We start from the raw sequence: 27,153 nt of genomic DNA on the forward strand, positions 1-27,153 counted from the left end.
ATTTGACTTTAAACCTTTTTACTTCAGTCCCATCTCAACTGTGCTGCTTCTGGCTTCTTTTGGGCTCTGATTGGCCTGCTGGGTTTTGGTGCCAGTGAGGGTAGTCTGGCTGCAAACCCCTAGGACTTAGAGTAAAATAGCTCAGACCCTCACGCCACCTCCTCAGCCCATCTGCAGAGTAAGTATATATGCCTGAATGGCTCTGGAAAGTACACTGTAAAGGAAAAATGTCTGAGAATTACACTCTTTAGCCAGAAATCTGGGTAAAATGGAAAAAGACCCTTAAACCATCCTAATTCCAGATGGTTTTTTCAAAGTGGCATAAAGCTTCTTCTAGAAACTTGAAAAACAACCTGGTTTTTGGACTGCTGTGCAACTCCGCAGATCTTGTTTTATGCAGCTTTATTCAGTAAAACACAATTCTACACGAGTTTAAAAGCATGGAACAGCTGCTAAATTGTCTAGAATAAAATCTGTGACTATGCAGAGAGTGTTTCTCCTCACTGCCTTTCTAGACAAAATGGCAGGGGGAGCTTTTCCTTCAGTGAAATAGCAGGTTCCAAAAAATATGTCTGGTTCCTATTACAGCAAAGGAAAAACTTGAGGTGTGCATTGGAAGTGCTAAGCCAGTGATTGAAATGTTAAAGTTGTTCCTAAAGGCCATTCCACATCATGAAGACATCATGTGTAAAGTAATACTGCACAATGATCTGTGAGGAGAGGAGACTGAATTAGCATTCAGCATGGCTGCAGCTTCCAAATGTCCCACATTCGGGTCAGCTCCTGTAGAACCTGCCTGAGGAGTCTTCAGTGAGCACTGACCTATTTATTTAGTAAAAAAAACGGGTTCAGGTGAAAGATTGTTTTCATCTGTGGCTTGTCCCATCCCTGCACCTTTGTGCACGTCTGTGGCTGCTCAGTGTGCCACATGTGCCAACTTTACCCAGTGACTTCCCCAGGGTTTGGGAACTTGGAAAGAGCATTTCTGCTGCAGCAGCTCAACCAGAGCACATCAATGAGGTGTCTGATTTGCCAACTTGCAAAATCTCTTTTTGAAGGCAAGTGTTTGAGGAAAATAAAACAGTTGAAGTCTTCCCACTGGTAGTGTGCCAGTGGAAAAATAATTTCATTAAAAATAAGCATTCAAAGTAATTTATTGATTAAAATTGAAAATGACAAGTTATCTGCAAGAGCTGAGGCTTTCAGAGTTCAAGCACTATAGCAGGAATAATGATGGACCTTTGGCTTCTGTACCACACTAACTGAGATTGTTTAACAAGAAAACCCCTCTTTACATTATTAATAGCTCTTTCTGCTCCTTTCCCTTCACCCTCTGTCATTACAAGCTGTACAGATCACATCTGCAACTTGGAGAAGTTGTCACAAGTGTTTTGGCATAAATTGGCCACATGTATTTGCTAATCTATTTATTTTTTCTTCAAGAGAAATATTGTTGCCCCAATTTTTTTCCCCCTAATTTTTGATAACAAATTTAATCTTCCTGCCTTGTGGGAGGCAGGTTGAATGAAAAGGTACTGTGTAGATCTTTCCATCAGCTGGTCCTGACTGGGTTTAGTGGTGTCCCATCTTTCAGTGATAAGGCAGCACATTGCTTTTGTAGGACTGGTAGCAGTCTGTCAAGCTGTCTTTGAGCTGGCTTGCAGTACTTAACCTTTGATCTTTATTATTAGTGGGATGATGAATTATTAATAGGGCTCACAACTGAGAGGTTTTCTTGTCAGTGTGAAAACTGCTTGTTTTGCTGAAATGTTATTACTTAGGTTTTCACACTCTGAAATTAAAAAGGAACTCAGGACTCTTGCATGCTACAGTAGCCGTTAGCAATATAAACCTTATGGCTTATCTCTCACAATAAATGTTTTATTTTCAATTACAGGCATTCCCAAACCAAATGTAACATGGCTGAAGAAAAAAGATGTTTTACAAATCAATTCTTTCTTGGTTTTGAATGGCTCTTTATTTCTGAGGAATGTTTCCTATGGAGATGCAGGAACATACACTTGTAGAGCAACTAATGCCCTTGGAAAAGCTGAGGCTGCATCTGTTCTTCGCATAACTGGTAAGTGCTAAATGAGAATTCCTTACTGATAACAAAAGTCAGCCAATTTATAATCAAACTTTAACCATAAATACTTGGGGGCATATTTAACATTGTACTATAAATCTGAAATTTTTGATTGCATCTGACTCCCTTGGATCTGCTCTCCATTTTGTGCTTCCTGTAATGGGGATTTAGGGTACAGATAGTTTGACTTGTAACTTCAAGGTTGTTCCATCTTCTTGCTTCCAGGTGACAAATAATCAGCCCTTAAAGCACCTGACACATTAGGAACTAAATTCACTGTCACGTTACGATGGGCCCAGTGCTTCTAACTAGAGACACAGAGCAGGCTTCAGTATTCAGAAAATCTTCAGGGAAACACAGGAAAATGAAAGCAAAGGCTGGTTTTGGGGTTTGGTGTTTAGTTGGTTTTGTTGTTTTTCTGTTTTTTGGGGTTTTTTTAATTGTAGAGGCCAATAAAATGTAGGGGAGGGGAAAAGAAAGAACTCTGATTATAAGCCCTGAACTCTTAGAATAGAAAATATGAAGAAAAAAACTCCATGTAAATACCCCTATTGTAAGCAGATGAATAATGTAATCCTGTATATTGCTATCATGCCTTGTAAATCACTGCAGTCAATGGATCGTTTGGCTCTGGAGATGAGCTGTCTCACCCCTTTGCTGTACAAAGTGCAGCACAACTCCCTGTGACCAGTCCTGCTACAAAGATCCCTTTCTTGGGCACACACCCAGGGCAGGTTGTGGATGTTTGGCTCTGTTGGCCAAGGAGGATGTTCTAAAGACATAACAGGAGCCTCTGTGTGAGGATGAGTGTAGACTGAAGCTGCCTTCCTGGTTTCAGTTTTCCTGAACTGAAACTCCAAAACTTTGAATGTTCCAGAGAGGAATATTTTTATAGTGATGTGACTGGAAGATTGCTCACAAGAATCTAAATTTTGTTTCTATTCCTGGTCATGTGACATTAGTTTAAATAAATCTAGAGTGGATAGGAGAGGGACAAATTCTGCAATTTTTTGGCTGTGCAAGACTGCAGTGAAATGGGAGGATTTCTGCTGTCAGAACCTGCAGATTGCAGTGGCTCAGTGTTGTCTGAAGCATCCCATCAGATTTTTGGCTTGGCTACAGGTCTTGCTGCCTCATCAGGGGCAGTCCAGCAGTGGCACAAAGTCTGTGCAGCCTTTCCAATACAACTCCCTAAGGGCTGACAAGGCAACCAGTCCTTTGCCTGTGGAACTGACCTCACTGTGGTTTTGTGGAGACTTTTTTGTCCTGGCTTTTACAGACAGGCAGGAGGCTTTGTACAGAATTTGCACACTAAGGAAAAATGTTGAAGCGCTGTAAAATGACCCAGATAAGTTAGAACACAGCAAAAGATTTAGACCCTTCTGGAAGGAGAGTCATAGATGTTATGTACATTCATTAAAACAGAAATGTTGACTAAGTGGTAAGAACTGTGTTTTACTGACAGATTGCCCACATTTTTGGCAGTTATTCTGCTGGCATATGATAGAAAGGAGGAGTTGCTATAGTGATGGGCATTTGGCTTTGCATTCATTATGCTCTTTCTATGCATAATGAGATTTTCAAAGATGTTCTTCTTTTTTCTATGATAACACTTTGTCATAATTCCATCTAATAGAAGAGAGGAATTGGCCAGATTCCACTGAGAGAATGATTTTTCTTACACTTTCTGCATGCAATGAAGTAATAAATAACTTTGTCATGAAAAATAGGAAATACATCCTGTAAGTCGTTTTTGCACTGTTCGAGGCTTATTTTTCTAATAAATTCAATAAATTTATTGATTAATTCAGAAACTTGCATAAACATAAATAATTTCTGTTTCCCTGTACACATGTAGTTTATTTAATAGGTAGATAATTTAACTGCATAAATGAAGTTGATCCTAGAGAATTCCAAATTGCTATTATCAGTCTGCTTCATAAGTAGCATGCTGGCTATTTTGATGTGAAATATTTCTTGGCATCATGATTTAATTCTTGCTCAGAAGAGATCATATGCACTGTGTTACAGAACAAAGAGTTGCAGAGAATCACACTGAATTATTAAAGGGAAGCAGAAGAAAGCGTGTCCTGATGGCATCTGGGATTGGTACAAGTGTCAGTGTGGTACCTGGCGATCCACTAAGAATAGGTGTGTTCTCTTTTCTGCTTTTTCATTAATATTATTTATTTATTTTATTAAAATAGAGGGGGCATCATAGAAAAAGTGAGTGCAATTCCCAAGAGTCCAGGTTTGGTGACACCTGGATTTATTAACTCTAGCTCAGCTCTCAATTACCAATGAGGAGGCCTTAGATTAAGATCATATTTTTTAAATTCAGCTATCAAAAAATAGCTTTCCTTAAGAAATTGTGAGATGAATTACCCTGACACTAAAGCCATGTAGTTGCTCTTTGAGCTTTACTTGAAAAAACAGAAGGGATTCAGCTGGGCTCTGTGTTGGTGTTTTTTCCTGTCCAAATGAATGCCTTTGTTTCCATCCCTGCCTGTGCCCTGTGGAGAAAAAAATGCAGTAATTTCAATTGTTGTGTTTATGACTCCCTTCCCAAACAGATAGGTCTTTAATTACAGACCTATTTGCATATTGTAGAGTCTGGGTTGAAATCTTTGTTCCGTTTAAATCATTGTTCCCCTCTTCCACTTTGTTCCTATACAAGTGAAGTTTATAAAAACTTACTGAAAGGGAAATGATGAAGATGTGTGGCAAGTACACATCAGCTTACAGAGCTCATACCCTTCAAGGGCCATTCAGGATTTTGGGCCACAGCTTGGACTTCAGTGGATTTATGCATATTCTTGGTTTTTATTTAGAATGGTAGTGTCCTTTGTGTAGAATCACACACTTGAACATTTTCACAAATGTTTCAATGTGTTGAGAAAAACCTGCTAAAATGCTGTTTATTTTTAGGTTGCCCAGTGCTGCCCAGCCACAGAAATACAGTCCAGTGGCTCTTTGGAAATAATCCAATTGAGGAAGCTCAGACCTTGGAATACCAAACCCTGCTTGGGGGTCGTATCCTAGAGGTGAACACCAACTCTGGTCAATTTGCTGGACAATTCCAATGTCGGACTTCAGCTAGTGCAAAACTAATGTCAGTTTGGGTAAATGTCAAGAAGGAAGGTTTGTTGAAAATTATATGACAAATTCTTGAATTTTAAAATATCTTCTTTCGCTCTGTAAAGACTTTGCTGATAACTAACCTTTTCTGTGTTGAATGTAATTCAGAAATACATGTTTAGCTTCGCATATGGGAACGGCCTTAATTAAGTCAATAGACAATGCCCATGCTGAGAGTTGGATATGGCAATTAATGTTTATCCAAATATAATGTGGGGGTTCTGGCCTGTGTATCTGAGAAGCTGTGAGAATGTGTCTTTCTGCTTAAACAGTTTTAAATCAGACAGGTTTTATCAACTTCCCCTTCAACAAACTTCTCCATGGTGGCCCACCAAACGGAAATAAAACTGACTTTGAGATCATCTTTGGAAATATCTTCATAATAATAAAAATATTCTTAATGTAATTGTCATATTCCAGCATCATTACAGTTAATATGGTAGTGCATACTAATTACTGCAGACACCCTTAATCACATCACTGCTCTCAAGCACTCTGCACACTCATAGATTTCCATGTGAAATTCTCAAGAATGCCTTGTAAGGTTCCCCAGCATAATGCACTTGCACAAAACCACATTTCTATCAGTAGTTATACAATGTGCAACAATTTGAAAATTGGTGAATTTTAAAAGAAACTTGCACATGCACCAGCAGGACAATCAGCTGTATCTGCAAACATTTTGTAATGTTTTAAACATTTTAAGTGTTTAGAAAATAATTATGTTCTCTTTTTTAAATCCCAATTGTGATTAGGAACTCAGATTTAAAACCAAGCATCTGTTGACACTGTAAGATTTTCTGTATGTTTTATCTTTTCATCTACCAGTTTGATTTGGCTTATGACTGATCTGCAAGGGACTCAAGCAATAGGATCAGATCCCCTGTGCTCTGTTTGAGGGTGTTTTTGGTGACTGTTCATGGGTGAAGAGGGCTCTGGAGTGCCTGAGATTATGAAGGAATTGACATTTGCAAAGGAGATGCATCTACTGAGGTGCATCTAAGATCAAAACATTTACTTTTAAACATCAAATGTAAATCAGAAAATAATCTAACAGAATTTTTCAAAAACTAGGTCTAGTCCTAGATGTTAATCTAGATCTCATTACAGTTAAAATTTCTGCCAGTTGAACTGTCCACCTGCAGCTGGACTGCCTTTTGGTTGCCCAATCCCCTCTCCAGTCAGGTTGGGCAGTATTTTGGGGTGATTTCATTTTCTAGTTCTGAGCTTTAACTGTGATTGACACTTCAGTAAATGTTTCATCACTGCCATACCCATGCATTTGTGAAGCTGTAAAACCTCCCTTGGTGGTTTTTGCACAGTAGGGGTTTTGAGGGCACTTCTGAACAGTGTCATCCTAGTTAAACCAACAATACAGTCTCTCTGTCATAGCTGCAGTCAGTAAATTTAACTATTTCTACTTTGAAAAAGCCCCTTTTGTATTATTTTAAGAAATCCAGAAGTAATAAGGAAACACTGAAAAACAATAAGTTAAAGAATTCATTATGTGCTGCAAGAGTGAGTCTGTGGACACAGCTGGTAGCTATCAATTATTCTTGGTTATTATAGAAAAACTTGACTCCTTCTGTGATCACATAAAAATCTGTCAACATTGCATAGTACTTCATCTTTTACCAAGTGTCAAAAAAAATTGTGGAGGAAGGGGTAAGTGTGGAATTCTGACTAAATATAAAGGTAGTACTTGTTAGAGGTGATCGGTTTTTAATATAAAATGCTCTTTAAAACAAATTCCTTTTTCATCTTGCCAGATGCCTCAGTGGCAAATTATTTTTACATTAAATACTTCTCTGTAGTTTAGGACAGGATTTTCTTAAATCCTGAAATTATGTGAGGTGTCTGGAGTAAGATGAGTTTTGTTCAGGACAAACTTGCTGTAGAACAGCAGGAAACCTAGAGAGCCTGATTTACAATTTCCTCTTTTTAATGCTCATTGTATAAAAACGTTATGAAAGTTTTAAAGGAAGCTCATCAATTCCTACTGTGAGCCAGGTTCTGCCCTTCATGTGCTGGTCTCATTTGCCTTCCAGAGGGTTTCGTGCTTGTAGGGAAGGGCTGAACTTGAGGGGAAGCTGAGCAGAACTAAATTCCACTTTGGCTCATGGTCCCTTTTCACAGTGCTGAAATATTTCCTTTTTTACAGAGGATGTGGTGTCTATCCAGCCTACAGAGCCAAATCAATCAAAATGTGACACAGTTCCAATGTACAGTGCCTTTCTCACACTGCTTCCATTCGTATTTCTTAGATTACACCTGGGAATATGCTGAGTGGAGTCCTTGCTCTGCCACCTGTGGGCATTCAGGAACCCGCTCCAGGAGCCTACAGTGCATGAATGCAGAGAAACAGAAAGTAAATGAGTCACAATGCACAGAGCTGCAAAAGCCAGTGACTGTTTACCAGCCCTGCAACAGAGAGGACTGCCCTCCCAGGTAAACTCCCTTCTGCTCTATTTCCATGTGCTCTTTGTGTATTAAAATGCACTCACCACCACCTGAAATTGTTTCTGTGTTTATGCTCTGAGTGTGAAATGTGGGGTTTATTTCATCATGAACCTTAAAACATGAGATGAGGGAATGGATCACAAGCAAGTAGGGAAACACCTGATTCAGCTGAGTAAGTAAGACCTGAGTGTGTCTCCATGCTGCTGCATCAGGTCCTGCTGCTACCACACCACACCTCAAAAGCTAAGCTGGAGATCTCTCTGGGACGCTGGGATGTGCAGTTTTGTGAAACCTGTGCCAACCCAGAGGAAAACCCTCTTGTGTGTAGAGTAGCCAGGGTAACTGTGTTCACCTGCTCTCCTTTGTACCAGCAGAGCTCTGAGTAAAATGTTTTCTGTGGAATGCCTCATTTTTCCCTAATGCCCCTCACCACAGTGCTCCTCAAATGTCCTTCCCTGCCACTTTTCTCACTGGGTCAGCTGGGGATCATGAGGCTGAAAATATTTGTATCAAAGACAAGTGTATCACATCTGATTCCAAAGGCCAAAACCATACCTCTAGACTATCTAAGCAGCAGTGAGCATTCCAGCTCAACAGGGTGTTTCCCCAGGTTTTCAAAAGGAAACCCCAGAGGATCCTCACAAGTGCTTTTGGTGCTTTAAACAACTGGCCATCACTATCAGCAAAAATCTGTGAGGGATACACACACTTTGGAGTTGTCCTTCAGTGGAAAATGCTGGCAGGGAAGTGTTAAGACCTTAGCTGACATTGTGAGAGTGCATCTTGCCAGTATGTTCTAAATTCTGTTCTAAATGCAGAAAACCTAGCAACAGATACATATCAGGAGAAATTGTTTATATTTCGTTATTAGCAGCCAAAAAAGCAGATCATCCTAAATTGGGATACTGAACTCCAGCCAGCCCAGAGAAAGCAAACATTTTGCCAGTAGAAAAATACTGAAATCAAAATAATAGTTTGAAACACAGCTTCAGTTGCAGGTTTTCCTCTTAAGCACTAGCATTTGGATCAGATGACAGTAGAGTGCAAGAGGTCCTGGGGCTCCTCTGAGCAAGGTCATGCCTTTCAGTGGATTGCAGGGCATGACTAAATAATCTGATTATCACTGACCCTGGAGTATCCACAACATAAACAAATCTGTTATTTCATATAACTAAAGAGAATGGGAACTGAATTGTCTTTTTATATGCTTAGATTTGTCCTGCTTTTAATTTGGCCTTATGTAATCACTAATGGAAAGCAATTGTGTGTATACTAACATAATTAACTCTGCCTTGAGCCATATGTATATGCTAACATATAAATTGGTTTTCTGTTATGAAATATTCAGTGCTTTCTATACAGGAAAAGCATCCCAGGTGCCTGGAAAATAGCCCTGTGTCTGTTTCTTGGTGCCTCTAGTCTCTCTCCTTCCCTGGGATTAGTGATTTTGGAGGGAAGTGCAAAATGTCCAGACTTCCTTTCCCATTCTCCCACTTGCTGATTTCTGCACAATCTTCTCGTCTCGAGGCAGCTCTTTAGAAAGTATCCATAAAATTATAAAGGCTTTAGATGTATGGTCAGTGGCATGGGACCTTAATTATTCAAAGCATTTTGCATGTTTAGTCACTTCTCTCTGTCACAGTGGAGAGGTACAGTCAAGCAAATATAGGGCCTTGAGTATCTGCTCAACTTGTGCTTGGCTATGCATGCACTGCACCAAATGTTTGCAAAAGTACTTCAGCCTTAAAAGGGAGAAAAAGACAAGGGTGCAGACTGTAAAAGATTAATCTTCCTTGGTTATAAGCTGTTTGAGTGTAAGAAAATCAAATAATTGCAGAAGAAAATAGATTTTTTTTCCAGTATTATCACTGTTGCGGTACACATGAAGTCGATTTTAGATTTTAGCCTAGATTTATGCAAAGAGCAAGTCAACTTGATTGTATTACCACCTGCTGCCTCCCCAGTATTGTTCCTAGCTGCCAAGACAGACTAAATATTTGCAATTTCTAATCCATAAATAACGTGTTCTGCTCAAGCTGTTATCTGGTGAGATCCTGATGTAATAAATTTGGATGAGTTATGGCAGCTGTCACTTTAGTACCAACTAAATTGGTACTATTCATTTTATAAGTAATGGAAAAGTACACTCTCCTTCTTCCTGGAATGTCACATCCAGCAGAGTCTGTAGGGCTCACCTAGTAACAGATGCTGGTAACGAGTTGTGTAACCTCTCTTAGCAAATATGCTGTCATCAGTTCACCACTTTTAGAAGACTTTGCTCAAGTGAAGAAGACAGTTATTCTAACTATTCTCACATCTAACATTTGCAAGAACAGGTTCTTCTGCATTTTCTTTGCTAACAGTTGCTGCCATCTTCCAGCAGGCTGCAATAATTGCTATAAATGTGTCTGTGCATCCTTCAGGTGGGTAGCTGGGCCGTGGTCTGAGTGCTCTGCCTCTTGTGGCAGTGGATTTCGCCATCGGCAGCTGTCGTGTCACCAAGCCAAAGCCAACGGCAGTGACCTGGCCCTGCTGCCAGGAGCCTGCACACACAGGGACCGGCCTGTGGCAAGGAAACCCTGCACGGGGCACTCCTGTGCACTGGCACCAGCACAGGCTAAAACACAGGTAAGTAACAGCATGTGTCTGCTGTCTCCTTAGATTATAAACGTGGGACAGTGCCATCATGCCACTGCCCGAGCATCTGTCCTCTTGTGGCTGAACATTTTGCACAAGGAAGGAGTTCTGTGGCTGTAATTACCTTCCAAAGCACTCAATTAGAAATTGTGTTTTTTCATTTCATGCTCTCTGAAGGTTTTTTTTGTTGAAGACACGACCTGAAACCAGAGTATTAGCTTCAGTGTTATTTTAAAAGCTAAGCCATTAAAATGTGCTCCATTTTCTGAGCTAGTTTATTGCTTTCATTGAAGTCATATTGCTACACAGTTTGCATAGCTGTACTTGTGAAGTCCCAAAAAAAGATAAATGAATGCACTTCAACAACACATTGAAGTTGTTCTCTTCACAGAATGCACAGAAGTCTGTTTTCCTATATTTTCTATTTCTTCCTTTAGACAGCAAACTTGTGTTCTTCTTGATACAATTTGTATTTACTGTTCATTGTGCAAATTAATTAATTAGAATTGCTATTGCTGCATTCCCAGTACAGGTTTTTGCAAGGCAAGTTTGTAATGGGCAGAGCTAAAGAAAGAATTCTGTAGCAGTAGGGTTCTGGCATGATGAAAGAAGAAGATAATGGATTTAGCTTTAGGAACAGGCAGGAAAGTCAGTGTCTTGGCAAAATTGCACAGAGAGAACCAAAAATATGTGGGCCTTATCCAAACTGAGGTGTGACAGGGATCTGAAGAATGCAAGATGCAAAAAATCATGGCTGGGCTGCGTAGCTGGGTAACTCCCTAGGAGGATAATTCTGTTGTAACTAACTTGGCTGTTTGTTTTTCTCTTCCCTCACCCTTTCCTGTCAATTTTCAGTGTTCTGGTCGCTGTGTAGGTCGCCCTGCAGGTTCACAGCACTGGCAGTTTATATGTCAGCTTCGGAACGGATCTTCAGTGCCAAACTCTTCCTGTGATGAAAGAAAGAGGTAAACACTGTGAAGAAGTTACAAGTTAGATTCTTTAGATGATTAAATTGAAGGTACAGGATTGTCACTGCAGTACAAGTAGGCAAACTCTTGTGTTAAACAAAGGAAAGGAGGTGGAGACAGTCATCCCTTTATGGACACTGGGTGAATTCAGGAACCCATGAGAGGTTATTCCTGAAGAACACACAGCATCCAGTATGCAGTGTTTCAGGGTCAGTTAAATTTTCTTAGAGATAAAATACTTTTGCTGTTCCAGGGTTAAGAAACTGGTTTAAAGAAACTCATGTTTTCTCATTAGTGAGAAGGCATTCTGAGTGAGCACAAAATTAAATAAAGGGAATTCAATTTAAATATGAGAAAAAATGGAACAGGCTACCCAGAAAGTTCTGTTGTCTCCATCTTTGGAGATGTTCAAAACACAGAGACAACCTTGAGAATCCTGGTCTAGTTGGTTGTGCCATGAGCAGGGGTGCGGGGGCTGATGGGTTCTATTGTCGTGCGAATAAGGGTTTAGCACAAAAGCAAACATCTGACTTATTTCCCTGTACAGCCCTCCTGGCAGAAGGAACTGTGATTCAGAGGTGTGTGATGTGTACTGGAGGACAGGCCCCTGGAGGCCCTGCAGTGTGGGCTGTGGGAGTGGGTTCCAGTCCAGACGAGTGTCCTGCGTGCACAGGCAGAGCAACAGACCCGTGGCTGAGCAGTTCTGCTCAGGGAGGAAGAGACCAGTGACCTGGCAACACTGCAATGTCACATCCTGTGGCAGTATGTAAATGTTTATTTAAATATGAGCATAGTAACAGTTTGTAGTAGTTATATTAGAAAGTGACTCACAGTTGTACACTATTGGTTCTACAAGCATTTGATTGTACATCAAAGGTAAAACTATCCTCTCCAAGGAGCACTTCGTAATCCTGGGGTTTCTTTTCTCTAAGTAGGCCAGTTTGATATTAAAGCCTCAGAAGCACTTTTAGAAACAGGATATTTAGGAAGTTTTTTGCAAACTTCCCTACATGACTGTGCCAGTCGTGACTCAAAAGTCTCTGAGCAAGCTGTTAATGCCTCCAAGATGGGGGAGTGTTCTGAAACAGACAATGAGTAAATGAATGCAGTGAGATCACACCTCTACCTTGTGACCTTGTTTAGCTTTGAATCCACTGCTGCCAGAAATGCACACTAAAATAATTACAAAGCTAGCAGGAACCCATCAGTTGTTTACAATTACTAGGGCAAGTTCTGCTATTTCTCTTCAGCTCATTATAAAGCCCTGTAATGTTTAAACATAATTTGCAGAAGGCGAATGCAAGGATATAACTCACTACTGTACATTTGTAAAGCAACTAAAGTTATGCTTGATAGACACCTACAAACAAAGATGGTGTCAATCATGTCAAGAAATCTAAGTCCTCTCTGGCAATTTCATGATGCTGCAGCGAAGAGATGAGAGGTTCATTGAACTAACTTGCTTGAAGTACATTCTTGAAATTGAGACATTAGTTGTAACAGTTAAATGGCAACATGAGGCTAATGAAAACACAGTATTGTGGATTGATGTGCTGGATAAGCTATTGTTTCTGGGAGCTTTCATTTTCCATTCTTTGCAATGGAACTTTTAATGTTTTAAACATGTCTGGATTAGCAAAATAATATCGTGGCATATCATCTGTAAAATTGTGTGGGCCAGAATTTATAATTTTAGCAGTGAAAAAACCCATTACCTAAAAGCAGCAAATAGTGGTTACTGCCCTTAACTTATGAGGAAGAGTCACAAAAATACTCGAAAAATTTTGGAAATGCAGCAACTATTGACTCCCAGGATTTTGATTTAGATTTTTTTCATCATTTTAACACCATTTTTCAATTTATAGAAGCTGTGACTTGTAGCTGTAAATTTTTGGCAGCAGCTTCATTTTCATGAACAGCTTGAGCTTAAGGGTTGATCTCACAGGATATGCTTTATGGATACTAGCTCTCAGATGGATACACAGAAGTACATTGAATTTTTCCTGCTTGTATTTCTGTGTATGCAGTAAGAAACTATAGATCCTCATACAATTTTCAAAGCAGCAATAGATCTCTTCCAAATAAATTAGGTGACATTTTTTTACTGTTTCTATTCTAATTCCAGTCTCTGAAGTACAATTGAAGTTCTGGTATGATTATACTTTTGTACTGATATTAAATGAGACAGAAGCTTCCTTGTCAGAGCTCTGAACAAACACTTGTGAGCACTGTTCTCTTGCATATCAAGTCAAATGAGGAGCCAGTTACTGGCCAAGATAGCTGTCAGATTTCTTGTCTTGAATAATTATTCTATTTTTCTCCATTAATGGGGAAAAACATCCAAGGAAGAATTATTAATTGTGAAGATAGACAAGTGCAAGAAATCTATTTTGAACATTTTTCCATCAGGATGATTTTTCCATCACGACCATGAACCATGTGAGTAATTTACAAGTTGATATATTCTTACCATGATATTCCTGGGTAAATTATCTTCCATATTGCAGATCGTCTGTCCAGGGCTTTAAGCAGAGAGGACCCCACAGGAGGTAGAAAATAGATATTTTTTCTTTTGTAGTTTCCAAACTACTGCTCATATTGGAGGCCTGAATGCTCACTTTGACTTGGCTCTTGTGTTCCATCTCTGACCTGTGTGACAGGCAGAGGGCTGGGACTGCTGTGGGGGCAGTTCAGACACAGCATCCTGCACAGAGGGTTTGCATCACTGAGAATTAGGGTAGCACTACTGTACAGAAAATGTTTAGGGTGGACTATCATGTCCAAGGCTGACTGCAAAGAGAGGATATTCATGATCATTACCTTTTTCATCAGCAATGGGTCTTGATTGTTTAAGCATTTTTTTAAATTAAACATTTGTAAGATACTTTTGTAGATATTTATTGTCTGATTTAAAAGTGCAATATTTTTTTTTGTACAGTGTTTAATAAAGATTTTTGGACATATATTTTTTCTTATTACCAAAATTTCTTATTCGTGTTTTTCCTTTATATTTAAAGTTTTCAGATGTTAACACATAGCATTTTTTGTTGCGTTAACTTTGGATAAGTATGCATGCTATACCAAAGCAGTGCTGTAAATGTTTGTGATTGCAATGGCATGACATTCCTCTGTAGATTATTTTATTGCTTCTCCAGTAACTGAAGATTTTAGCTTCTTGACCGTAGTTTTGATATTTCTGAAATAAAGTATAGTTTGATTACTCAACACTGTGATTACCCTGAGATTGTTTATTACCATGATTTGCATGGTAACCGTGCTTTCATTCTTAAGTTATTTTTTCAACCTACTTTGTCCGTGATTCTGGGATTTTTTCAAAGCCTCAGATTAGTTCTTGTTCTGTTATTTTTAACAGTCTATCAGACATATTGTTAACTTCACTGCAGTCTGCACTGCTATTAGACAACATAGATGTAAACTGACTGAAAAAGTGGGAAGATAATTTTCCAAAATCCAAATGTCAGCTCTGATTCACTGAAATCTACAATCAGGATTCTTTAAAAGGTGAGATAAAATGACATTTTTTTTCTGGGCTTTCACCAAGCAGAATTAATTTAGCTCTGACAGAACAGTTCCATGTTTTGTATTTAGTGAGTGATGGGAATACTTCCATGAAAAAGAAATTGTTTCAGAATACCCACTATATGTAAATAGTCTTTAGAAGAATAGTTTAACAAATAGTATGAACAATAAAAGTCTTAAAGATTTTTGTGTCAAATAGAAAATAAATGTCTAACAATGTAATGGTGGTGTTTCAGAGTTATCCTAGATAACAATATTGGCAAAGGCTTAATTTTCGTTTTGAATTCCATTTGTGCAGTCTTTTAAAAAAGCAAAGGCTCTGTACAGCAGTGCTGTGGAGCCTGCTGTTGGATGGCAGAGTGCATAGAAAGCACTCTCAGAATAGCTGAATCCATGAATAACTTTTCTCCTTTTACATCTTGGTTAAGCATGACATCATAAAATGCTTTTTAAAAAGCTGTTACTTTGGAAAAATATAAGTTTTCCAGCTGTCTATTCATTTGGTCTGCATCTCAGTAATTTGTTGCTTATGAAAAAGTTGATGTCAGGTATTGAATAGTGTCTGAAGGTTTATAATATCATTTGATGCTTTTCCTGGAAGCACAATCAATATGTTGGGGCTTTCTCAACTGTGCAGTAATAAAGGCTTCTCTCTTTCACTATTAAACTTAGGGGAAAACATAAAGGACAAAATGAAAGGAAATATGCCCCTCCACCATAAAAAAGCCTTCAAACACATCTGCAGAGGAACTGTTAAATGTATTGAATATGCCCTCCCCTTCCTCTCAAAATGTTTGTACTGTGCTGGTAGGTGGCAGCAGATGACTTTCCATAACTTAAGGGAGGGAAGTGACTTCAGAACTGAAAAAACAGCTGTGAAAATTTTAAAAAGCATCTGGGCTCCCTCACAGACCCAGCAGAAGAACCCTTTTGTGCAGAACATACAGGCACATGTAACTTCGTGGATTCAGACTGCACTTCTCCCTCCCTAGAAAGGAGAGCTGGAGGACACTGGGAGCTTCTGTAAACAGCTCCAGAGGTACCAGGACTGTGCACAGGATGCGGGCCTGGGTAGGTGTGACTGTGCAAAGTTTTTGGCTTTGTTTCCTCAGTAGTGGCATGATACAGAATTACTCAATAGAGTGTATTTTTTATTTTGTGGTACAGGGAGATGACAATCAATTGGACTTTTTCCTGTCCTGCTTTCAGGATCTTACAGGTTTACATTGTTCTTGTTATTCACAACCTGAGGGAGGAGAATAATTTTCGGACAGAAAACTAAAACTGATTTGCTATGTCATTAACAGAGTAAGTGATACTATAAAAACACAGTACAAAGACAAAACTTCTGTAAAAGTGACTGCTGCCCTAATAATGTCTGGATCCCTCTCATGCAATGCTTTTGGGCACAGCTGATTTGCTCAGTTCAGCTTTCTTGCTTTCATATGACCAAGTTCCTGCTTTAAAAATGTTCCCATTGATCTTAGCCCTTCTATAAAAGACTTCACTTATGAAGTACAGCCACATAATTCTGCAGAACCCAAATACTGTTCTACACCAATGGGTACAAGATATGCAATAGTGAGAAAAAAATCATACTGGAGTAGAGTGATAGAGCATGAAAATACAGTTAATTACAGAACTATTAATTGAGACTTGCTTAAATCACGAATGTAATTAAATTTATTCATCTGGATTTCTCAAAATCAGCTAAAAATACATAGAGAAAATACTAAATATTTCATTCAGAAGCAATTTCATATAAAATTTCTGTAAAAAAATGGGTGTCTGTGTATTTGGAACAAGCAATTATTTGAAGAGCAGCCAGACTGCTACAGAAGCCTGGCTGCCTACAGATTTCTGCCCCTCAGCTGGTATTTCTGTTTTACTCTATTTTCTGTAAATCTATGCAGTCTCATGAGATTTGCACACTGGGTATAAAGATGATTCAGCCAGGGAAGACACATGCACTAAGTGTGTCAGTGTGTCAATGTACATCAGTTTTGTCTCCTTTGGAAGTAAGGCTGAAAGAGCACGATCAGGGAAATCAGGAAACAGAGTCTAATGACCTGCTTTTGGTGGTTGAGTGGATTCCACTCTGTGTACAGAAAAAAGAGTGAGGTTACCACCTGTTAACTGCTACCAGAAATTACAGTGGGACCTTTATACTCACTTCAGATCTGAATGAAGTTAAAGGAGTAATGACTATAGCTAAAACCAGGTTTTTAGAAATGCCTAGGTGTCATGGCATGCTAACTTGTCATCTGGGCAGTAAAATATAAAGAAAAAAATTCTTACAGATCACTCAGATTATTACTGATTTCTTAGACTATTGTAAATAGCATTATGTGCTTACGGTGTAAAATAGTTTATCAGCAAAAGACATTGGCTATTTCACAAATACAATCATTTGATTGCAGAAAATATCTTGATATAATATGTTTGAGATGGCTATAAATATGTTGAGATGTTTATAAATATGCTTGAGATAGAGCGTGATGAAATGTGGGGAGTCAAGGAAACTAGAATGCACAATCAGAAAAGGACAGCTGCCATGTAGGGAGTAGTGTTCCTTCAGCATTTGGCAAATCTTTATTAGTCTTGTAATAAACTTTGGTTTGGCTTTGGTTTTCTTCAAATATCTAAAAGCAAAATTTTCAGTATTTAATTTGCTTTCAGTGTTATTTAAAGAGAAAATGAACAAGTTGGTTTCCACTTATCTTACCAAGGTGCTTGAAATATTGCACGTATTATGACACAGCAAGTACTTCCTCTGAACAAGCATTACAGCTTGAACCAGAACGTTCTGGAGACATCTGGCAATAGAATTTGTGACCCTGAGAATCTGTGTTTACATAGACATAACCCACAGCATCTGGTTTCTGTCCTGGGCAGATCTCTTGCCTCTTTGGAGTATACTCAGTGCGATACAAAGTTTCATCTTTAAAAGGAACTGCCGTAGATACAGTGTGCACAGGTTTGAAACTTTGAGGTGGATTGGCCTGATGTGGTATGTAATGGGACCTGAATGTAGTTAAATTAGAAAATTTTCCTGTGAATTTCTGAATTTCTGGTTCTTTCTTAATAAGCCCTGGTGGACAAACGCTCCAGGGCTGATAGTCTTCTTTTGTAGTAGTCTTCCCTTGAAAAGGGCCAGTGTTTTTTCTTCCAGGAGCTGGTCTTATGGGAGATCTAGGAACAACCTTATGTTTAATGTAATCAAGACGGTTTGAGGACTTGAGGTCCATCTTGTCTGTGGGTGGAACATACTCTCTTGGTTTCTGGAACTCGGGCGCAGTGACCAAATATGGCTGATAGCGATCCTGGAATTCAGTGGTTCCTTTAAAAGGATCATCAGATCCAAGTTTTCTATTTTCAGGCTTGCAGCTTTTTGCTTGTTCCCCAGGTATCCCTTTAAAATCTCTCTGGTGGGTTGTGAGATCGTCAAAGGGCTGGTCGCTTGGCTTGTATTCTTCTCTTGGCCTTACGAACATGGGCTCCATCTCGTGGACAACGTACGCGGTGCGATGGATGGTGCTGCCGTCGAAGGGCCCCTCTGACAGCTTGGTTTCACAAGGTTTAAAGCTTGGGGGGGGATTGGGTTGCCTAGGGATGTAGTCATCTTGAAACGTGGAAGGATTTCCAAACCTCTCTGAAGGTGGCTCGTATGCACGCTCCACCTTACACGATTCCGTTCTTTCACCTTTCCGTAACCTATAGTCATCTGTAAGGCAAAACCAACATTCCACCATACAGGTGTTATTACTTAAGACCATTCCTTCAGAATAGAAACAATGTCTTCTGGCATTAAATCTTGCAAAACAAAGAAAATGGATGTAAGTGAAAATGATAATTTTATCTACATGTTTGTGATTTGATGACCCTGTCTTCTATTACAGTGTGTGTTAAAAACAGAACCCCAAAATTGCACCTGATGCCTTATTTTTACTATTTGCTCAACAGAAACTGTACAGAAAATAGCCTCATACGTGTTTTAAATACAGTATCTTCTGTTTTACTGAAAAGATTTAGCGCCTTTGCCCTGACCATCGCAGTAGAATAATTTGTGTCAAGACAGATCATCACTAGGATGATGTGTATGTAAGCTATGACATACACAAGCAGAAGCCTAAACTCCACTCTTGACTACTCTGTGGAAAAATAAGTAAAATGAACTAAAACTACCTGAAAAATACACTGCACCTTAATTTCCATCCCGTTTTGCCTGACACAGCCTAACCAAGTGCATGTTGGAATTTCCTTGTAGCCAAGCAAACCACAGAGAGGGCTTTTAGTTTAGAAGCAACAGGTCTCCCCTCAACAACTGGAGTGCTGAATGTTTCATGGCATCATCACCTGCTTTCTAACATGTTTTACACCCTGTCCCAAACCAACAATGCAGTTTCTAACATAGGTAATTTCAAATGCTACCTTCATCTTGGTTATTTCTCTTTCTGTAGGGGGCACATATTATTACCTCGGTAAGTTGGGATGGTATCCACTTTTGCATCTGAAGTGTGTTTCCTCTCTCGAGGCCTTGCTAATGTCACTGGTCCTACTTTATGAGGATTGTAATCTCTCTGGTATATAGTTCCCAGGTCAATCTTCCCTGACTTTGGTCTATACTCTGCTTGTGGCTGAAAAGGTCTCGTAACAATTTCATATGTTAAATAATCAGATCTGAATTGGGGAAAAGAAAACACTGGTCAAAAAAATATTTTCTTCCATCTGAAGTCACTTTTTGAAGTCATTTTTCCGCTATATGGAAAAGTAACAAAATGTTTACTCTGAAAAATCTATCAGACACCATATTTTGGGCACAAAGGGGAGAGAACCACAGTACATAAATCTAGGATCTCTGATGCATTATGGTCTTTTACTCAAAGGTAAATGTTGAAGTAAGTTTTTGAACTAAAGTCCCCATTCACAGTTTTACAATATTATTTAAAGTAGCTGAAAGGAGACTGACAAAGTTGCTATAATTTTGCAAAGAAATGATCAGAATGCAGAAGCAGAGGAAAGCTCAAATTACTAAAAGGGGTAGCATTTACTGATAGCATGAGGAGAATGGAATATTATCAGAAATAGCATTTCACTGTTTTTCTATAGGGACATTACATTAAAAGGCTGTAAATTACATATGTGGGTGCTTAAATAGTCCATACAAGCACATGACCAGTCTGGTAGAATAGCATTTTACCTTTCTATTAATGTCTCTCTCTCTCTTTTTGTTTTTTTTTTTAATAACAAAAAAAATTTCACCAGATGCCCTCACAGCTTAAAAGAAAAACAACAATAATGGAAAAAGTAAAAGTTGATGCCTCTGTCACATCATTAATGATGAATGGGTGACATTTTTTCCTAATTCTTCGAAAGATTCTTTTTAATTCTGTAAGCTTAAAATCAGAGTCTGTGCACAGACAGGACAGATATAGTGAACCCCTTTACAGTTTACTTTGTTAAAAGTAGTATTTTTTTTAAAACTAATAATCTGAATTTATCAATAAAAGAATTGTTGTTTTTTTTCATTTTCCCACTATATTGGATTCTATATACGTATTAGACAAAGTTCCTCAGCTTGCCAGGTTTCCATAAGACCTAGGTTTCCTAACAGGCTGAAAACAAGGCAGAAACTTTTGATTCTCTTTACATATTAAAGGCTCCTGTAAAGAATGCAAATCTTGCTGTATGCATGCTTTGCTATTTTTTATGACCTTTTTGCGGTAACTATTTCTATACCCAACATTTATACTTTAAACATGAAAAAAATGCAAAGGATGCAATGACTGCATTTTGAGAAGATTGCAATACAGTGTTTACCCTCCTTAAAACATCTTTTGAAAATATTTACTTGAATGTTGTGGTGCCGTCCATTCTCCCCCGATGCTCTTGGAGCTCTGGTTTTGGCTTACAGCTCTCAGGAGGGCAGATGTTGCCATAGCCAGGGTACTTCTCCACATACTCAGTTCTGTGGCTTGGCTGCACTCCATCATCATAAATCTTTGTGGGTCTAAGGCAGCAGCGATGGCGTCTGGGTCAAACACATCAGAACACAGAATTTTGAATCGTTTCATGTAAGAGGAAAACCCACATTCTGTCTGCTGGGAGGGAATAACAAATGGGGAAGATTGAACAATGTCAGTAGTTTTTGTTTAAAATATTTTCTGAGTGATAAGGCCACAAAATACTGTGCTGATGGCCCAGAGCACATCATACTAATGCAGTAACAAAAGCAGTATCAGCTGGGAGTTAGTCCTTGGTGCAGAATACAAAGGATGGACAGAATTGATCTCAGGTCTCTAAATGATGCTACCACCAAGATGCACTTTCTTCTTGTCTGTGATGTTTAATGATATCACTCATTTTATTTGGAAAAGTAACTAACTATGCTTCATTTATTGTCTCATATGGTCACTTTCTTGCTGATATTACCTTACCACTTGTCTTCATTTCTGTACATCTCACCTATTTTCACCATGACTGATTAACACTTGTTGATTAAAATTCTAGTGGTGTGAAAACTCATGTGCACCTCTAGTGCTCTGCAGGCCGTTTATGACTTTTCAACCCCTTTTTTTCTCCACAGACTGACTAAATTCTCTATCCAAAACACATGTTCATTTGAAAGTAATGACATCTCTTTTTCTTAATAGGTTTTATTTCAATTCCTCCTGCTTCTCATTGATACCTCTATCAATGACACCATGGTGCAAAAAGGTGTTGGGAGGTATATAATGATAACTTTTTATTTATACTTTGCTGTTTTCAATTAACAATCCATGAAATTAAAATTTAAATGTTGTTATTGTTTTGAAAATCTTGTTCTATTAAATATAATTTGCACAGTGCACATCTCTGGCTGACCTCAAGGAAATATATGACAGCTCTTCCTCCTACTTACAGCTGACAACTTGCAATGCAAAGGGAAAAAATAATGAATAACTTCTCAAATAAATAAGTATTGTAAAATTCTGTGATGAAAAGCAAAAATATTTAAACCTCAAGATGGGTAAAAGTGTTCAGCTCTTAGTAGGTACAAATAAATTCAAGTTTCAGGTAGCTAGATATCCAAAGAATATTTCAAAGGTCTGCAGAGAATTTTAGCTAGCATTGAATACCACAAAGGAAAATAATAACCTAAAGCAAGGTAAAATAGGATACAGAAATAGACATAAAGGACTCCTTCTGGGAAAATGAAAAAATGAAAATGAAAAAAAAAACACTGAAGGAAGTTCCTGGGGACTGGAGATCCTAAAGCTGGTATTAGTTTGTGCTGGCTGATTTTGCCAGCTCAGTAGTTCAAAAAAAGAGAAAAAAAGTAGCCCTGTCTGAGAATCCAGATCCTTTCAAAGCCTCAGGTGTTTACTCCTTTTCAATCAAGTCAATCAACAACTGAGGGACTTTTTCAAAACATAGCAGGGAAAGGAAAAAGGAAGAAGAGGGAAAGAACCGGAAAGGAAGGAAAACAAAGAGGTAAGTGTGTGCTATTTCTCACTGCAGTGTTTGCCTGTCATTACACTTGTCATGAAATTCACTTTCACCTTAGTAATGTTTTTTTTCAGAAAGTACAAACAGCACATGCTGTGTCCCACAGCATCTAAAAGTAACAGCTAAGCAGAAATAAAAGACGTTGAATGGATGGTTTGAAAGCTGGTTGAAATACAGGTTATCAGATTATAATGTTCTTCACATATTTTTTGGGATGCAATTCAAAAGAGTTGGAAGCAAACATTATTCATCTGCAAAAGCTTCAGTTCAACAATCTTCAGTTTGCTACCAGCTGGTCCAGAAGAACAACCACCAAACTAAACACCTTCTGTGTTTTGGGGCCACCATTCTTTAAGGACTTAATTCTGAATATTTTTAAGCAATGTTGTGAACATGTCCCATGTATTGCTGAATGGACATGCTATAGACTGAAATAGATACTAGAAAAATAATTACTGCAGAGTGAGCCTCTAGTTCTTGGTAAATACAAAACAGAGGTGAAAGCAATCTACTCTTACCTCTTCAAGGAAAGAGATGGCTGCAATTCTTTCAGAATTCATTGTTGATCCAAAAATGTCCGTCAAACCAATCATTTCTAGTGTATAAAATAATTTTGAACACACTCTAACTGTGCACAAAATTACTTGGAATCAAATGATATTGTTGAGGAAGTTCCTACATCCTACTCTGTCTTGTGGAAGTGCTTTCAGTAAGCCTGAAGGGCAATATAAAATTACCTTGTGAATTTGACTTGGAGAAGAGATTAGGGGTTTTTTGGTTAACTGATAAATCTGCTTTAGGATGCTGTCAAATTCAGAATGTCGTCCAATTGCTAAACCAAAATTTTTCATTTAGATAATTTCAGAAAATTAATTATATAAGGCATCACAAAGCTAGGAATCATCAGAGAAGACAGATCACACCTCTGATAAATATTGCTTAGAGTTTGGCCTGCACTCCTTGAGACACTATTTATTTTTAAATTTTCCTTGTATTTATCTTAATTTCCATCCCAGAGTTACTGATAATTCAAATTAATTTGGTGAGAATATTCCTTTTCCCATGCCTGACTGGCACTTGCTTTGATGGATTATTATTCTTTCCCTTCTTTGTGGGAGACTATCTTGAGTCTTGCATAAGGTTTGAATAGAATCTCAGCTAAATAAAAGTGACAGTACATCAGCTCTCTTGTGCCAAATGCTCTTGTTCTGGTTATTTTAGTAGAATGCTGATGATTTTAACTTGAGGCCTGGCATACTTCATTTTTTTTTAATATACCATACTACCAAGACCCTTGAAATTCTACCACAAAGCATTTTCCTCCCAGAGAACGAGACCAAAAATGAGAAAAGCTTAATATTTGTCATAATAGAAAACTTACTACCTCTCCACAAACACAGCTCAAAGCTTTTCTTTTTAATTTCTTCTTATTTTTTGCCAGTGCACACTCTGTGGTCTGGAAGACAGAGATGATGAAATGATGGATGGACACTGTTTTTGAGAGTCATCTACTTTCCTGTTCTTGACAGGAGATCTGGTACTTTTTACTGGGTTTGTATTTATATATGGTATGATGGCTTAAGTTACCCATATTTTAGAGAAATCTTCTTTCCTTTCAACTTACATATAAATTTTTGTGATAATGATAACAAAAGGGCAAGAAATGGGGAAAGGTTGACCGACTGAAAAGGAGATAAAGCACTAGTTTATTTTTGTGTCTCAAAACATCTTCAATGCTTTTGTAGGCTGTGATTATCTTTTATAGCAGACAAATAGTATTCTTGAGTGCAGAAAGTTCATCTACCACACAGGCTTTTTTCTTCTTTGGAAGCCAGATTTAACATCCTGTATTTGAAAAAGTAGAATGAACTTCTGTCTTACTGGCTTTGCTCCCCTGTAAGTTTTTTTTCCTTTTTTTTAATTCTGTTGATAGGGGAGATTGTTTCCTTCTATTTTATTATTTAGAATTAAGCAGTAATTATACCTCCATAAAATTTTCTGCCAATAGCCAAATGATAATGTCTACAAAACATTAGATATTTATAGTTGCTTTGAAGTCTCTGCTAAGCTGTGTATGCATTCCAATGTCCAGGTAACACTGCCAAGTGACCAAGCAGCCTTTCCCTGAAAACAGAAACACTGTACACTGAAGCAAACACAATGTCCTGCCTAAACCAATACTGTCTTAAGATTTTATTGACTGTAAAAACTTCAGTGAGGTTTATTTTAAACCACAAGCTTTATGCATATTTAATTCAATTATTTATATTATTGAATTCAGTTTTTGGATTGAGAACTTTTGGTTAGTTGAGCCTCATTTTGTGCCGTCTCATTGTGTTATCTCACTATCTTTCTACTTGAGGCCAAGCCAGGTTTGTTATCTCATCATGAAAACAATGTGTTCCAACTCTTCATTAATCTAGGACTTAAGAAACAAATTTGTGGAGCAAAATTCACCACAGGCTTGGCCAAAAAGAACATGAAGAGCTTTACTCAGTGCCTGCCTCACACCTCTGTCTACAGATGGAAAAAAAAGTGGCTGATGAACAGAGAGACAAAGTTCCCACACAGAAACACACAGAGGGTGCATGCAGACCTTCATATGAAACCTGTGGGACATGGTGCATTTCACAACCATAGGGTTTGCTCTGTACTTCCAAAAACATTGAGCACACCTCTGTGATCTTACGATGACTATTCTTGTACACAGTTGTTAAATCACTTTTTTTAGTATGCAATGAATCTTTGAATCCTAGGGTGATTATTTTTGTGATTTTTTTTAAAGTAGACAGAGAAGAAATTGAAAATATTAACATTTGTGACTCTAACATGTAAATATATATATATTTTAATTCTGAAAGGTCCAAGTCCCTTATTATTTTGGGACACCTGAGTTGTGTGGGTTTTTTTCACCTATGGCATTGATAATATTGGTTATAGAACTGTAATAGTAATTTTTCATTAAAAATTGCCTAATTGTGACAGCCTCCCTGGGTTAAAGAAGCTACAGGACAATGAACTGTTTGTCTCTCTATAGGATCATGGAATGTAAAGCAAAGTGGCGAGTGCTACTGGATGTGAAGCAGAAGGGCAGGTATATAAATTCGCTATTAAAGGCTGCAGTGCTTGCACAGGTTTCTGACAAGGTGGCCAGACCTCTTCCAAAGGTTCCTTTGGTGCAGTCCTTCACTGGGAGCTGGGTCTGGTTTTTGGAAAAGCCTGCTTCTGATTTAGCCTGGTAGGCTTTTAAAGACTGTCTCTATTCTGTTCTATTTTAGTCTGTTTAAGAACATTTCTTACCCTTACCTGATTTAAATGGAACACAAGCCCTATAAAGAACAGCTGAGGGATCTGGGGCGGTTCAGCCTGGAGAAAAGGAGACTCAGAGGAGACCTTATCACTCTCTACACCTTCCTGAAAGGTGGTTGTAGTCAGGTGGGGTCGGTCTCTTTCTCCAGGCAGCAACTAACAGAACAAGAAGACATAATCTTCAGCTGCACCAAGGGAAATATAGGTTGGATATTAGGAAAAGGTTTTCCACTGAAAGAATAATAAAGTACTGGAATTGTCTGCCTGGGGAGGTGGTGGATTCACCATCCCTGGATGTGTTTATAAAAAGACTGGATGTGGCACTAGGTGCCATGGTTTAGTTGAGGTGTCAGGGCATGGGTTGGACTCAATGATCTTGGAGGTCTCCTCCATATGAGTGATTCTGTGTCTGTGTGAAATGTAAATACACTACTTCACATTTACTGAGAAGGTGCTCATACTTGGGTCCTACTCCCCCATGGCCCGAGGTGCTGCTTATGTTGTCAATGAGGTTGGAAAAGGCCTCTGAGATTATCAAATCCAACCTGTGACCAAACGCCACCGTGACAACCAGAGCATGGCACTGAGTGCCACATCCAGGTTCTCCTTAAACACCCCAAGGGACAGCGAGTGCATCACCTCCCTGGGCAGTCCGTTCCAATGCTCAATCACCCTTTCTGTGAAGAAATTCTTCCTAATGTCCAACCTAAAGCTCTTCTGGTGCAGCGTGAGACTGTGTTCTCTCAATCTGGTTGTCTGGGAGAAGAGGCCGAGCCCCACCTGGGTTATGATCTCCTGCAGAGACCGATAAGGTCACCTCGAGCCTGCTTTTCGCCAGGCTGAACACCCCCAGCTCCCTCAGCCACTCCTCGTAACACTCGTTCTTCTCCAGCTCCATTGCCCTTCTCTGGAAACACTCAATGACCGTCCTGAACTGAGGAGCCCGGGACTGGACACAGCACTCGAGGTGCGGCTTCCCCAGTGCTGAGCGCAGGGGGATGGCCACTGCCCCGGCCCTGCTGGCCACACTGCTCCTGGCACAGGCCCGGTGCCATCGGCATTCCTGGCACACGCCGGCTCTCGTTCAGCTGCTGCTGACCAGCACCCCGGGTCCTTCTCTGCTGGGCACTCTCCAGCCCCTCTGCCCCAGCCTGTAACGTTGTGTGGGGTTGTTGTGACCCAAGGGCAGCACCCGGCCCTTGGCCTTGTTTCACTTTATGCCACTGGCATCATTCCATGGATCCCGCCCGTCCGGCTCCCTCTGCAGTGCCGTCCCACCCTGCGGCAGACCGGTACCGGCAGCAGCTCGGTGTGGCGGGCGAGCGCGCCGAGCGAGGGCGGCGCTGGCTGGCTCGGAGCCTGCCTCACTCACCCACAGGAGCAGATCTCGCAGATGCAGCGCGGCGGTCCCATGCCCGGCCCGCTCGGCCGCCCGGCCGGTAACCACGGACGCCGCCGCGCGCGGCACCAGCGGCGCCCGGCCCGGCCCGGCCCGGCCCGGCTTCCGTCCGGCGTCACGGGGCGGGA

General features: G+C 39.4%; 2 protein-coding genes across 2 annotated transcripts in view; one reads left to right on the forward strand and one right to left on the reverse strand.

Moving 5' to 3' along the window:
- Positions 1-12,689, forward strand: part of ADAMTSL3 (ADAMTS like 3) — a 169,950-nt gene extending 157,261 nt beyond the window's left edge. Inside the window, exons 23-30 of the mRNA XM_062501370.1 lie at positions 1,898-2,080; positions 4,118-4,237; positions 5,015-5,227; positions 7,489-7,672; positions 10,108-10,312; positions 11,177-11,286; positions 11,837-12,051; positions 12,580-12,689. Of these exons, the coding sequence (XP_062357354.1) occupies positions 1,898-2,080; positions 4,118-4,237; positions 5,015-5,227; positions 7,489-7,672; positions 10,108-10,312; positions 11,177-11,286; positions 11,837-12,051; positions 12,580-12,689 (1,340 nt within the window). The remainder of the gene's footprint in view (positions 1-1,897; positions 2,081-4,117; positions 4,238-5,014; positions 5,228-7,488; positions 7,673-10,107; positions 10,313-11,176; positions 11,287-11,836; positions 12,052-12,579) is intronic.
- A 4,866-nt stretch (positions 12,690-17,555) lies between these two features.
- On the reverse strand, positions 17,556-27,039 carry SAXO2 (stabilizer of axonemal microtubules 2). The gene is made up of 4 exons (XM_062501529.1): positions 26,999-27,039; positions 20,681-20,860; positions 19,307-19,509; positions 17,556-18,553 (listed from the first exon to the last, which is right to left on the reverse strand). Exons 1-4 carry the CDS (start codon positions 27,037-27,039, stop codon positions 17,580-17,582), a joined length of 1,398 nt encoding a protein of 465 aa, XP_062357513.1. The 3' UTR covers positions 17,556-17,579.
- Positions 27,040-27,153: the final 114 nt, after the last annotated feature.

The sequence above is a fragment of the Cinclus cinclus genome, chromosome 13 (genome assembly GCF_963662255.1).
Source record: "Cinclus cinclus chromosome 13, bCinCin1.1, whole genome shotgun sequence".
NCBI classification, from domain to species: domain Eukaryota; kingdom Metazoa; phylum Chordata; class Aves; order Passeriformes; family Cinclidae; genus Cinclus; species Cinclus cinclus.